The sequence below is a fragment of the Carassius carassius genome, chromosome 4, assembly GCF_963082965.1.
Source record: "Carassius carassius chromosome 4, fCarCar2.1, whole genome shotgun sequence".
In the NCBI taxonomy this organism is placed as follows: Eukaryota; Metazoa; Chordata; class Actinopteri; order Cypriniformes; family Cyprinidae; genus Carassius; species Carassius carassius.
The window spans coordinates 23,205,793-23,221,300 of NC_081758.1; the positions used below are offsets into that span (position 1 = coordinate 23,205,793).

Below are 15,508 nucleotides of genomic sequence, written 5' to 3' on the forward strand. Positions count from 1 at the left end.
CCGTATCGACCCGTACCGTACCGTACCACTCGGTGGAAACGCGCCATAAGTTACATCTCCTTCATCTCCTTGGCTGATCGCTTTCTTCTGTAGTGGACTTCTGGCGCTGTTGTTAACTCTGGAGCTGCAGAGCTCCCTCTGGTGGGCACACTATGCAACACTCATAACATGAGTGAAGCATGAGACTCTGTTTCTCATGTTTCATCGGCCGTTATAAATGCCGATGCCGATTTAAATGCAATTAGCTTATATCGGCCGGCCGATATATCGGTCGGGCTCTATTTAATTTAGCTAAATATCTCACTATTCACTAATGCATACTGGTTGCACACAATCACCATTATATGTTCGCTATAAAATGCAAATGCAAAAAATGTTTTTGCCACAGGACAGCAATTGCGAGTAATCTTCGGTCATCTTTGCAAGACTTTGATAAGAGTGCAAAAATAAACATAGCGTTAGCAACAGTGTGAAAGTGAATAGCACATAACAGGCACAATACAGATATTAACAGATAACTATCAGAACAATATGCGTGACATGACTAAACACACCGGTTTCACAGTCCATATAACAATGCAAAAATGCCGTTTTCAAATGTATCTGTCATGTCTTCAAAAAGCTCAGTTTTTGCAGAACAAAAACGCTGTCTCAATGTGGACAGAAAACCAAAACACAGAGGGAAAAAATGCATTTAAAAATGTATCCCATTTAATTTCTGATCTGATGTGGCTTCTTTATCACAGAATGAGCCAAATATATTCTATACTGTAATAAAGGATATGTCTATTAGCAATGGATTATAAATTTACTTTATTATGAAAATTATAAGATAAACCAAGATGAATCCGAGATGTCTTTAAGAACAGAGATAAACCTTTATTGTCTTCTAGTTTCATCAGTTATTCAACAATAATTTGGCCAACTAGAAATAATGTCACGTTTAACAGACAATGAAAAAGCCACACTTAATGCCCGATAATGCACGGCTGTTTATGTCTGGCATTAGTGCAATCTGTCTTGGCGGGCCACCTGTGATCAGATCACCTGAGACATTAACACCAGGTGTAAACAATTCCAACCTGTCTATCTTCATTTATCCTACTGGAAGTGTGAAAACTGTGGGGAAAACACAGCCTTAGTGGGTTTGGCTGTTGAACTGCGCTTGCGGGGGATGGCAGCTTTGAACTGATGAGATTAATGGTGTCTCTGGATCTCTGTGTGTGGAGGGCAGTGAACAATCAGAGGGGCTTGTACCCGCCTGCCTGCCACAAATGTAAGCACACTTTGCTGACTCGAGTCCACATAAGAAAGAAGTTGGAGGCCATCTGCTATTTCCAGCAGACAAGATAAAGTATGCCTGTGTCCAAAGGGAAGGCATGGGCAACATGACCCCAAACAGATGCAACTGATTTCTATTAATACACCCACAGGTTTGTTTGTACTTTGTAGCATCAACTACACACCACTGACAAGCAGGGGCTTCAGGGCTTACTGGGCGGCTGGCTGCTAAAAACCCTCTCTAACCTTTACCCAATCACAACTAGTACAGCTGAGGACAAGCTTTGATCTCCTTTCATTTTTGTAAAGACAGCTTCTGTAGCTGAGCATATGATTTCCTAATCTTTGAAAAGTTTAATGACAAAAGGAAACCGGAGGAATCTTAAAATAAAAAGATGGTTGTTCCTCAGAGGCAGTACATAGTCACCTTTTACACACTTCCTGTCAAAGTTTGACCCCCACATTAGAGTGGTTTACGAGAAGGTCCATGGTGTAAAGGTCACTAACCTTTAGACACTCACTTAACCTGCCTACTCCATTGTGCTGATCTGAACCCCCCACGTCTTTTTAATTCTCATCCAACTCTTAAAGAAACACCCTGGGGTCTTTTCGATGGGGGAGGTGGTCTAGCAGAAAAAATCTGGAAAATTTTAATGTAAAAAAAATTAATAATAATTGTATACTTGTGCTAGACTTCTGTTCAAAATTTAGTTTTATCCTTTTATTCAGCAAAGATGTATTAAATTGATTAAAAGTGAAAGAAAAAACACTGATAATGTTACAAAAGCTTTCTATTTTTAAATAAATGCTGTTCTTTTGAAAGTTATATTTATCATAGCATTCAGAAAAAGTATTACAGATTCCATAAAATAAAAAAATTAAAACAGTTACTTAAATTGTAATTTTTCACAATGCTTCTGTTGTTACTCAAATAAATGCCTGGATGATAAGAGATGATAAGAGAACTTCTGAATGGCAGCGCCCGTTAATTATGAGAAACACAAGACAAACTCAGTTTCTTACATTCAATTTCAGAAATGTTCATTTTGAATAGCTTCTTTAAGGGGTCAAAAAAAATAGCGATTTCAATTTTTCCTTTCTCTTTGGAGTGTTAAAAGCTCTTGGTGCATAAAGAAGATCTGTAAAGTTGTCAAGACTAAAGTCTCAAATCCAAAGATATATTCTTTATCAAAGTTAAGATGCTCCCACATATCTGCGTAACTACGTGGAAATATTTGCGTAATGGCGCCCAAATGTTCACGCAAAGAAAGAAGGCGTGGTTCCAGTAACCTCAGTTAGTATTGAAGCAGACATGTCAGGGAGATGCTGTGTGTATCTAGGTGAAAGCAAAAGAGCTTTATTTGGCCTTCCAAAAGTAGATGCAATTTAGGAATCTTTAAGATTGCTTCCAAGTTATAACAGAACAGCAACGCATTTTATGGACAAATTCCTGTAAGGATGACCGAGAGAGATTTCTGATGAGTGCTTGTTGTGTTTGGCCTATCATAAAGCACTGGGTCAGTTGGCCAATCAGAGCAGACTGCGCTTATAGGAAGGAGGGACTTTGTATAAAACAACACGTTTGAGAGAGGCGGGGCATAGAGGACATACAATAATGTACATTATTTTAAAAAGAATGTGTTTTTTGAACATGAAAGCATGTCAACATACTATTACACCAAATACACAAAACAATGATATTTTAAAAAGCATCATATGAACCCTTTAAAAAAAGAACATTTAGCCCACACAAATCTAACGCAAAAGACAAGCAAAAAACCATAGATAATGGAACCTCTTAAAATGCTTCAGATGCTCTAGAAACATCACAGGTTAGTGCAACCAATCCAAAAGCTCTGAATTTAATTTTCAGTTTCAAGTATCAGCTACACGCTACTAAACTACCTTTCCAGATTAGCACTGAAAAACATTACACAGTATTTACACGATATAACACATTAAACATACACAATTGTGCATCCACTCAATGTTTTTACCAAAACACACTTAAAAAACCTGTTTTATCTTTTGTTTTAGATGTTTAATCTTTTGATTGCAGTGCATATGATAGCAGTGATTTGGGACGTCTTTAATTTACAGAAGAGTCCTGCTATTAAAGTAGTTTAAGTTTGATAAAGCATTGCAAAACCATTTAAAATGGCACCGGAGGTAATGGGGCATTCAGGAGGCGAATTGATATTTCCATACCAGACACCAGAGTTCCCTTTAAACCAGCCAAACATCTCAGGAGTTTCCATTCAACAATCTGAAAAAGGAGCTTTGTAATAAAACTCCAAGACACCATTAAGATAAGGATCTCGCACCTTAATTTTATCACAAATCATGCCTAAATTACTTTCATAAATGCCAGCCTGGATTGAATTTATGCTGATTATAAAAACTACTTATTTTGTTGCATGAACCTGCCAGGGGCTTGCCTCTAGTTAAGTTCATTATCACACACTGCTAAAGAACATGGAACTGGAAGATCGTTTCCTTGGCTGAGGCTTGATGTTAGATCCCTTGTTATCAGTTGGGACTTTCACCAAGACCTGTAGATTCGATGTGTGAAGATCCCTTTTTTCCAACAAAACAAGTACAAACTCAGTCCTGACGTCTTGTGTGGCAGGCCACACCGTGAAGACTTTGTTTTACCACTGAACAGGAGAACATGAGCAAGATCCAAAATCAGGCACTTGAGGGGGGAGAAGGCTGGAGCCAGAAACAGGCCCCGTCTGGCTGTCTTTCCTCAGGCTACCATCTTTCCCCACCTCTGTTGCTTTACCTCCGCTTGTCTCCATGGAATTCACAGAGGGAGCCATGTTCAAAAACACAACAGAAACAATAGCAAAGGTGAAGTCACAGATGTGCAGATAACCACAAGGAGATGTTGAATCTCTGACATGACGTGGCACATCTTAATATTAAAGACTTTATGAGTAATTAAACTTTAAGGCCTTTCAACACTTAGTGTGAAAAAGCGGATGCAATAACGCGCTGGAATAAAACAATAGATTTCTATGAATGCTACCACATAGACCGTGAACATTCACATACCGAAAATGCAATAGTTTTTTTTTTTTTAACCAGTACAATGAATCTTTTCTATTTCGCAAAGCAAAAACACGGACCATCCAATAAGATTTGAGCCTGACATCACATGAGCAGAGCAACCGCTGTTACCCAAAAGGTCGACACGGTGGCACTAAAAGCTCAGAAGACTGTATTGAGCACAAGCGTAAAAAATTAATTAATTAATTAAGAGGATTTTTTCCCCGCAAGAGAAAAGAGTGGATGTTGAGTTATATATATTCTCACATGGTATTCTGTATAAAGAACACTTCATTATGTGATCTGAAGAGCACCGTCTATTTTCTTCGAGCGCGAGTTTTAGAGTGCATTCACTCTAGACCTGTCAATCATGTAATCATATCTCTTGCTCTTCCGTATATTTTATAAAGAAAAAACATTTGTCTACACAAGAAATAAGAAAGCAAATAGACCTAATGAAGATGAGATACATACACTACATGAAGAAAAATGCATTACGGGTCAGCGCCACCTAGCATGCAGGCGTGAATTAGCACTAGGCACACAATAGTTTCGAGCTCTGTGTGAAAGCACCATTCATCTTTGATTCGCATTACTTTATCGCATCGCACTGTGTGAAACCGCCTTTAGGTTGACCTTTGAAATGAAGCTTATCAGTTCATCATGCACAACAGTAGTCTTCCATTGCTGAAAGCTCCAGCCTGTGGTGGATCATCAGGGGATGAACCTGTAGTGCATAAAGTGTTGAATCCTAAATGTCAGAATCAATCGTGTCTGAACATGAATTATTCTGACTGCCGGTGATTTGACTTCTGCCAGCAGCTGCACTTAAGGGAGAGCGACAGGTAGCCAAACTCAGGAGTTATCTTCTAGTGTTTGTTTCTCAAGACATCTTATACAACACTTAACCCCTAGGAAAAACCAAGTCAAACATAGAAGCCTAATAAACATTTGCTCATGCGACCCAGCAAAACATCCATCTATATTTCTTTCTCCCTACCCTATAAATATTTAAACATTTACTAAACATTTAATAAACTTAAATTTTCTACTTAAAAATTAGCTTGAATCAAATCTTCCTCCTTACATTCAAAACAATTGAAATTCTTCATCAAGTTTTCTACATCAATTGAAATTCAACTTGAATCCAGGAATTAAATTCAGGAAAATCAATTTTCACTCCAATTCTGCTTGAAATTCCTACCTGGAAAATCATAAGGGGATAGTTCAACCAAACATTTACATTCTGTCCACATTAACCCACCTTCACCTGTATGAAAAAAGGTCTCAGAGATTTGTCTATACAATAAAAGTCAATGGGCAGTGGACACCAAAACTGTTTGGTTCCCAACATTCTTAAATAAAATATCTTCTTTTATGTTCCAGTTCAGAATAGTATTATTGTCACGTGTATGTTCATGTTTTCCTTAATTGTTTTTTCCTGTTTCTGTCCTCGTTATGTGAATTAGTTTCTAGCTCTGTTTAATTATTAGTTCATTTGCTTCCAGGTGTGTCCTACTGGTGTCTGTGCATTTAAACCCTGTGTTTCCCAGGGATTCTTGTCTGCTGTTATAAATGTCATTTCCCCCTGCACTCCGGGTGATTCCTGGTTTGATTCCTGTAAGTGATTAAACACTGTTCTATGGTAATTCTCCTGTGTCTCCTCTCTTCTTCGTTCTTGTCCCTGAGTGTAGTGTGACAGAACGGCAGGCTAAGACAAAGTAAGCGGTGCCCCTTCTACCAGTGTTTTCTTTTTTTATTAGTGTATTGGTTTTTCGTTCTGTCCGTTTCTCCCTGCCCCAAATGGAGGAACGAGTGAAGTTTATCGCCATGACTGAGGCAAGCCCCGACCCGATAGTCTTTGTGAGGGCGTTCGTGCCGCTTGCCCTCGCCAGCTCCCTTAAGAAGGGGGGGGGGGACTCATGATGCTTTTCCTGGTTGGGATTACTCGCCATTGCCCAACGGAGCTCCCAGACAGCACCAACCTTGACTGAAAGGAGGCAGTCATCCGGTGTCTGAAGAGCACCCAATCCGGAACCCCACAGCCAGTCGTTCCCGAGTCTGGCCCTCCGGCCACCCAATTCAGCCGTAACCAAGGGAGGATGAGGAGGAATAGACTGTTTACAGCCCTCATCCAAGCCCCAGAGTCTGCTCCAGTGCCCGCTCCTTGAAAATGCCTTGCTGTGCCTGCTTCTCCAGAGCACCCTCCAGTGCCAGCTCCTCGTAAGCACCCCCCCCCCCCCCCCCCCAGGATAACTTGTTTCCCCCAATCATTTTGGGGGGGACTGAATATACCCGTGGTCGAGCCAGCTACTGTAAGCCTCCTTAGACTCCTGATCCTCCATGGCCTCCTGACTCCAAAAATTAGTTCCTGTGAGGTCATGTTTAAGAATGCACACCGTTTAAAACTAGCAATTTGTCCACAGCGTTAGACAAAGAAGCAAACACGCTTCAACTTAGAGCCGTAAGATAATCACTCGGAGTGAACTGAGGAACAAAAGGAGATGACAAACAACTCAGAAATAGTCAAGCCAGAACTAGCTGTTTGCAGAAGTTTCAGACAGTTCAGCCTGTTTGAAGTGTTTGCTTTAAACAAGCATCTGTATGCATGCTTGAAGACCCATTCAAAATCTGTTCTCTGTTTGAGCATCCAGGAAGTCCTGGATCCAGGAATTTAAAGACTGCTAAGCCACTTTTCATTTATCCCCTCATGCTTTTTACCCAATTTCTTTGTCATATTACTGTTTAGCTCAATCAGTGGGGCAAAATTTTATGTGTTCAGTGGGCCAGAAAGGGGTCAAAGCCAATTTGGTACCTAAAGGACTGCAGTATTACACATTTAAAGCCCATGTGAAGTAATTCACAGCAGGAAAGCATGTGAAACACCACACTCAATAACGGAGCATGAATAGACAGGCACTGCTGCTCACCACAAATGATATTTGTAGAAATAAAATCCAAAAGGGTTTGTAACTACTAGCAACAGAGAATAACAGTTCTATGAAGTGTTTCTTGCATGTTTCCGTGTACAAATCTGCAGGATTAGGGTTCAACTTCAGATTCAGGTGCATTGAGAAATAATAAAACAGGCCAAGTAATAAATAACCAGCTGTAAAAGTAAAGATGGCATGTGAACATTAGAAAAACAACCTAATGAGGTTTAAAATGGGGAGGACCCCCATGTGTCTTGAGGTCACGAAGCCCAGGGCTTTATCCTCTGAAGATCATGACTATCATACTGAAAGACATCGTGGGTGGCATGAAAGCACCAGACTGAACATCAATTGTAGGTTAACTGACGAAATAAAATCCATAAACAAGATAACTAAGGATATATGGTTCAAATAGTTTAGAACCATCTATCTTTAGTTACAAAGTAACTTTCAAAGACTGTAGGTAATTACCAATTTGTTCAATTTTAAAATTTATTTCACTCCCATTACTTTCTATTTGTTCTCCAGATAAATTGTAGATATGTTAAAATTAGCTAAATATTTTATTTTAAACCCAATCAAACAAGCAAAATTTGTATCATTTCTCTGTTTAGTTGATTCTATTCTTGAGTTGCCCTACATTTCGATTGCTTGGAGGCAATGCAAGGAATGTTAAGTGTCACATGATTCCTTAAGAAATCATCCTAATTTGCTGACTTGGTTCTCAAGAAGCATTTCTTCTTATTGTCAAAATTTTAAAAAGTTGTACTACTTAACATTCTTGTGGAAACTGTGCTAAAAAAAATCAGGATTCAAATAAACATAACTGATTTGTAATAGAAATCTTTTGTAACATTATAAATGCTTTACAGTAACTTTTGATCAATTTAAAGCAACCTTGCTGAATTCATGTATTTCTTCCAAACAAAAATTATACTGACCCCATACTTTTGAACAGTATGGTGTACCTTCACTTTCCTTCACTGTCATCAAAAAAAAAGGGTTAAAAGGTGAACACAAAACACATAATTAGCAATCTGAAGAAAGCTGTATTACAGAATTAAATCTTATTAACATTTTGGTAACATTTTCTATGAAGCCCATTTTGCAACACAATGCAAGGGTATTCTTTACACATCATAATGACTGCAGAACGCATTATAAAACTTATGATGTTTCATCTCATAGATAATTATAACAACAAATATAATCCTTCATAAAATGTCCTTATTTGTAGTTATAACTTGATTATTTATTTGATAATAACACGCAATAATCACCATGTTAAATCCACTTTATTTATAATGGATTATAATCTCATATCCTGACATTATTTAAGAACTGTACAGTATCTTACTGATATTGCATTAAATATAGTTCAAATCAAATGTGCCATATTATACATTCATTTGATCAGATATCTAATTGTTTAAGAAAACATTAAATTTTTATTTTTATTATTATTGTTGTTGTTGTTATTGTTTGTAAGTGGTCTTTGCCTGTTTTAAGTAAAGTAAAAAGTTAACAATGGCAAGATATGAGACTTATAATGCATAATAACTATGGGAAATATAATCCATTGCAAGTGAAGTGGATGCATTGTGTGTTACGTCTGGTGATACAAGAAACACGGAGAGATCCAAGTGCAGGTATGTGACTTTATTAAAGGGCAAATCCAAAGGGTAAACAGTCCAGGCATGAGTCGAAACCAAAAACATCCATCCAAACATAAACCAAACAAGAAGACAAGGCAAGGCAAGGGCAAGAACTGACGGACATGAATTAACATTACATTAAACAAGGACTCCGTAACACAGACTCAGACAGACCGGGTATAAATACACAGAAGGATAATGAGGGAACAGGAGACAGGTGGGGAACAATCAATTACTAACAAGGAGGAAGGTGACCAAATAAGGGAACAGGAAGTGATAAGGTGACAGACACCGTGAGAATGGGGGACATCTAGTGGAAACCCAGGGACACAACCCAGACACTGTGACAGTACCCCCCCTCTACGGAGCGGCTCCCAGACGCTCCACGACAGACACAAACAGAGACCAGGAGGGAGGCGGACAGGTGGAGGCTCAGGGGGAGGGACGGAGGGCCAGAAAAGAAAAACATGGGGAACAGACACCAGAAGTGTGAACACCAAACAGGGAGACCAAGAGGGAGGAGGACCGGAGGAGGTTCAGGGGGAGGGACGGAGGGCCAGACTGACAGAGAGGAACAGGGACAGGAGTGAACACAAAAACAAAAAACAACAGGGCGGAGCAGAAGACCACCACAACCATGTGGTCAGGACGGAAGCCCCCCAGGGCGGAGCAGAAGACCACCACAACCGTGTGGTCAGGACGGAAGCCCCCCAGGGCGGAGCAGAAGACCACCACGTCCTTGTGGACGAAGCCAGAGTCCTCCAGGGCGGAGCGGAAGACCCCCACAGCCGTGTGGTCAGGGCGGAAGGCCCCCAGGGTGGAGCAGAAGACCACCACAGCCATGTGGTCAGGACCAGAGCCCCCCAAGGCGGAGCAAATCATCCGTGCGGCTGGACCAACGGGACGACGAAACTCTGGTAATTCCCTGGTGTCCTTACTGGACTCCAGAAGATTGGTGCTGGCATTTGCTCATGAAGATCAATGGTGACTTGCCTTTGTTCATGAAGATCAGAGGTGACTTGCCTTTGTTCATGAAGATCACCGGTGACTTGACTCAGTTCATGAAGATCACCGGTGACTTGACTCAGTCCCTGAAGATCACCGGTGACTTTACTCAGTCCCTGAAGATCACCGGTGACTTGACTCAGTCCCTGAAGATCACCGGTGACTTGACTCAGTCCCTGAAGATCACCGGTGACTTGACTCAGTCCCTGAAGATCACCGGTGACTTGACTCAGTCCCTGAAGATCACCGGTGACTTGACTCAGTCCCTGAAGATCACCGGTGACTTGACTCAGTCCCTGAAGATCACCGGTGACTTGACTCAGACCCTGAAGATCAGCGGTGACTTGACTCAGTCCCTGAAGATCAGCGGTGACTAGCCCTGACTCTGGAGGATCAGCGGTGACTAGCCCTGACTCTGGAGGATCAGCGGTGACTGGCACCTGACTCGACTCTGGAGGGTCAGCGGTGACTGGCACCTGACTCGACTCTGGAGGGTCAGCGGTGACTGGCACCTGACTCAACTCTGGAGGGTCAGCGGTGACTGGCACCTGACTCGACTCTGGAGGGTCCACTGGCACCTGACTCGACTCTGGAGGGTCCACTGGCACCTGACTCGACTCTGGAGGGTCCACTGGCACCTGACTCGACTCTGGAGGGTCAGCTGAGACTCTCATCCTGTGCAGCGGCGCTGGGCAAGCAGCCATCTTGGGCCATGACTCTGGACAGGCGGCCATCTTGTACTGTGGTGCTGGGCTGGCGGCCATCTTGTACTGTGGTGCTGGGCTGGCGGCCATCTGGGGTTGTGGTGCTGGACTGGCGGCCATCTTGTACTGTGGCGCTGGACTGGTGGCCAATTTGGGCATTGGCGCTGGGTTAGCAGCCATCTTGTGCTGTGGCGCTAGGCTGACGGCCATCTTGGGCTGTGGCGCTGGAACGGTGGCCAATTTGGGCATTGGCGCTGGGTTAGCGGCCATCTTGTGCTGTGGCGCTTGGCTGGTAGCCATCCTGGGCAGTGGTGCTGGACTGGCGGCCATCTTGGGTTGTGGCGCTTGGCTGGTTGCCATCCTGGGCAGTGGTGCTGGGCTGACGACCACCCCGCCGGAAGAGACAGAAGTGGCTGGGGCATCCCACCGAAGCCGATGCTGCAGGTAGCGCACGAATTCCCAGAATTCCAGTGTCTCTAACTGCGCCATCTCCTCCTGAGACACTGGATCATCCAGCCCGCCATTAAAATAGTCTTTAAGGGCTGCGTCATTGTATTCCATGCCCTCGGCCAGGGACCAGAACACCTGTGCCAGGGCACCCACCTCATTGCCCTCTTGGCGGAGGGCGATCAACCGAAGGTACTTGGTTCGCCGCTCCACCATCTTGGCTGGGGAACGGAAAAACGACATACCGCTGGTTCCCTGTGTGACGGAGTCCTTCTGTTACGTCTGGTGATACAAGAAACACGGAGAGATCCAAGTGCAGGTATGTGACTTTATTAAAGGGCAAATCCAAAGGGTAAACAGTCCAGGCATGAGTCGAAACCAAAAACATCCATCCAAACATAAACCAAACAAGAAGACAAGGCAAGGCAAGGCAAGGCAAGGCAAGGGCAAGAACTGAAGGACATGAATTAACATTACATTAAACAAGGACTCCGTAACACAGACTCAGACAGACCGGGTATAAATACACAGAAGGATCATGAGGGAACAGGAGACAGGTGGGGAACAATCAATTACTAACAAGGAGGAAGGTGACCAAATAAGGGAACAGGAAGTGATAAGGTGACAGACACCGTGAGAAAGGGGGACATCTAGTGGAAACCCAGGGACACAACCCAGACACTGTGACATTGTGTTCATTGTGTATTATAAATCCTAATTTTAAAGGCTATAACCACAAATAAGTCAATATTATAATGCATAAAAACTGTTGTTATAATAACTGTTATAATGAGATGATGTTTATATATATATATATATATATATATATATATATATATATATATATATATATATATATATATGTATGTATGTATATGTAATTATGCATTCATTATAATGCCTTAAGAATATTATACTCTTATAATGTATTATAGATACAGGCTTCACAGAAAGTGTTACCAATATTTCTAATACACCAATAATTTTTTTCTTTTTCTTTTTTTTGCATACCAAGTTTTTTGACTGGGTTTAACCATTCACTTGTTATCTAAACTAGTGCTTTGATTTTGCTAAGAACTTCTGAAAAGAGTTTGGAGTCATAATTGCTACTTAAATCCTTTCTTTTTCCATTTCAGGACTCTTTGGCTCCTTGTCCAGGTGTTTTGGCTGACTTTTCTTTTGAACTCCAAAGAGCCTCTTCCTGACTCCCTCCAGCATGTCTCAACCTGTCCATGACCGACATCCCAAATCCCCCCCCCCCCCTTTCCCCACAAAGCCTCTTGGATCCCATGAGGAGCTATATTATAGATAATAATGCACACATACCATTCACTTCCATTCCCAGTTCTCAGGGAGCGAAGGAAGAAATCCTGCTGCTGTGTTTACACAACTTTTAATTACTGTCATTACACAATAGCAGCGACAGAGATGTGTCATTACTCTCCATTAAACCACAGAGAAAACCTGTTGTGCACCACAGTTCAATGAAGGTTGTGTTCTACAAGAAAAGTGTTTCTGTGCACTTACAATGTCACTATTCCTGCAAGTAACCATGGATGAATTTCAAAATTACACACACGTTAACATCCAAACCATTAGTTCTGCAGAATGAACAACAAAAGGGCAGTCTCATCATTCACAACCACAAACAGCATGGGAATCTGAATGTTGCCTTGCAATTTACACTGAGCTGTAGAAGAGACAGCTGAATATAAGGTTTCTTTCCATTTCTCAAGATACATAATCTAGACCAAGAGTTCTCAACTCTGCCCGGCCCTCGAGATCCAGGTTCCTGCAGAGTTTACCTCCAACTCAATCAATTGATCATTGAGAATCCCTGATTCTACTGTAGACCATCTCTCATCGTCTTTACCATTCACAAAGTCAGCACATGTTCATTATTTATGAGGCACTTCTCCTCAAATACATCTGTAGTGACTGTGAGACCTTTTCTGACTCATACTTTATCATGTGAATCCTTTCAATGCCAGTGCTGATAATGGGCCTCTAAATAATTAACAACACAATGTCTTGCATAAATGGGCCAGGATTATTATTTAAAGACCCAGATCGCAACACAAGTACATTAATCAGATTAAAAGGAAATTAAAATAAGAAGAGGAATGGATACATACCGCAAACAATGAGCCTTGATGGACACATCCTGTGGATGAAGAAAATGAGGTGAACAAGAGTGGAAAATGATCGATATATCTGCTTTCACTTGCAGTCTAATTGACAAGTTCATGACTAGGCTACTTGTCGACAAATGTCACAGTCATGGCAAGCATGTGTTCGGTAATGTTTTGGACATGGCCTTGTTGTTGCTCAATGTGAAAGAACATAAAAGACTGTCACAAGGATCATTAATGAAATTAAATGGTTGACCCTCAAAGGCTGTAAAGAGAAAAGGATGTCAGCATGTTATAATCGTGCTCAGTTTTAATGTTAACACAAATACAGATGGGAATAATAATTGAAAGACCCTTAAATATTCAGGCAAATCAGAAAACAAATATTTAAAATAAAAGTTTACATTCATAAAAAAAATTGCAATAGATAGGTAATCATGAAAAATCTTGTGAAGATGAAGTTAACTTGTGTGTTATTAAGTTTGACTTCTCAAAGAAAGCATGCTTTCCTCAAGAAATACACGTATATCTTGAGAAACAATGGCAATAATGTCTACTGTCAAACAACTTCTCAATAATAACTAGCTAGTGAATTATAGCGAATTTATGCAAATGCATCAAATTGATGTGGGAAGATCAAGATAACAGATCCAGGATGCGGGCACCGCTTCATTAACAACACGAGACATCCTGGTCATAGTTATTTAATATTATAGGACTCTCTATTGCACATTGGGATTTTTCTATCGCATATTTCTACCCACGGGTCAAACTGATTTATCCACATTTGTAAATCTTTTTTATTGCAACTAACATTTGAAAAAAGGCATGAGCGCTGCTCTGCGAGTTTTATCTATATTATTTAATACCAATGAATTCAGAAAAATACGATAACAGAAACACACCAACCTTGTGCTCCGGGCAAGCTAGTGATGTATCCAATTAAAACGGTTAGAAGGATCCAAACAGGACCCATATTCACTTTAGAAACTGTGTTAATCCAAAATGCTCAGAAATACAATGGCTTTAAGTTGAATGTGAATTAGTGCGCATCATCGTTGCTCTCCTGCGGACTCAGATCGACCAGCAGCGCCTGAGCTTGAAGTCTAGCTGACGCTCGGTAGTTACTGGGAAGCATCCAGTCCGAGCAGATACAGTCCAGTGCGCTCTCCAGCGAAGCTTTCTCAGAGAGAGCGGTTCCCACACGAAAATCCTTCCTCTTAAAAGTACGGGGCCATTGCAAAGACAACTTGAACGCGATTAATTACAGAGCAACACGCAGTAACAACCACTGAGCGTACGAGCCGCTCTTTACAGAGAGTTACTGGAGACACGACCATCTGCATTCACGAGTTGAGGAGCCCCTCCTCCCCCTCTACCACTGTGGGAACAAACCTGTGGACTTCAAAGTTCTGACGGGTAAAACATTTTGAGGTAGTCTTCTATGATCCGCCAAACTAACGTTCTTGCGATTTTTTTTTTAGGTTATTGCATTTTTTTTATGCTTGCCAAACTTGGTGGAATCATGCAAATTATATTGCTACAACGTTTATATAATATAATTATTAAATAGAAATACATATAATTGTTTGAACATTATTTAGAGACTACTTAAAATAGTCAGAGGTCAAAGATTCCTGGGTCACGTGCAGCAGTGCAATCCGATCCTTGCTCGGTGCTCATTCGAGGAAAGAAGCAGAAAAATCTGCCACATTTGTAAACTTGAATAAATTCAGACCTTTTAAATCATGTTGTTTTAAAATATCTTCACATACAGTAAGCATTTCTATAAAATCATAATTGTTCTCTTCCTAAAATACCAATGTTTCTTGTAATTAAACACTTAAATATTTACATAAATATGTATTGTCTTTGTTCATCTTTGATCTTAACAAGGATATTTTTAAAAAGACGAAAATGAAGACAAAAAGTACTGCATTGCCATTCAATCCGAGGTTAATTAGTTTAGAAAAAGTGAGTTTCTACTGCCACCTGCTGTTGTAGGTAGTGATTGAAAGGCAAGGAAAAAGCTTGGGGGGAAAAACAGATACCCCACATAAGGCCTTAAGCATCAGCTAAATGCATAATTGTAAATGATGCTCAATGTGGGATGGAATCCTTTGCAACAGGGCATACTTATTGACCACAATGGCCCATTAACCATGTTGCTTCCATTCCTAAAACAAGCCACTATATAAACTGACTTCAGCATAAAATCACACAGTTAGACAATACCACATTTACCATTTCATTACAGTCTAAATGATTTGTGCAGTGCAAATATATACAAAGCAAAAATG

General features: G+C 40.9%; 1 protein-coding gene and 1 long non-coding RNA gene across 2 annotated transcripts in view; one reads left to right on the top strand and one right to left on the bottom strand.

The window, feature by feature from the left end:
- Positions 1-14,184, bottom strand: part of LOC132130847 (extracellular matrix organizing protein FRAS1-like) — a 135,373-nt gene extending 121,189 nt beyond the window's left edge. Inside the window, exons 1-2 of the mRNA XM_059542691.1 lie at positions 14,118-14,184; positions 13,212-13,240 (exon numbers count right to left, since the gene is read on the bottom strand). Of these exons, the coding sequence (XP_059398674.1) occupies positions 13,212-13,240; positions 14,118-14,184 (96 nt within the window). The remainder of the gene's footprint in view (positions 1-13,211; positions 13,241-14,117) is intronic.
- Positions 1-15,508, top strand: part of LOC132139523 (uncharacterized) — a 318,882-nt gene that overhangs the window by 132,437 nt on the left and 170,937 nt on the right. The gene's annotated exons all lie outside the window — the stretch shown is intronic.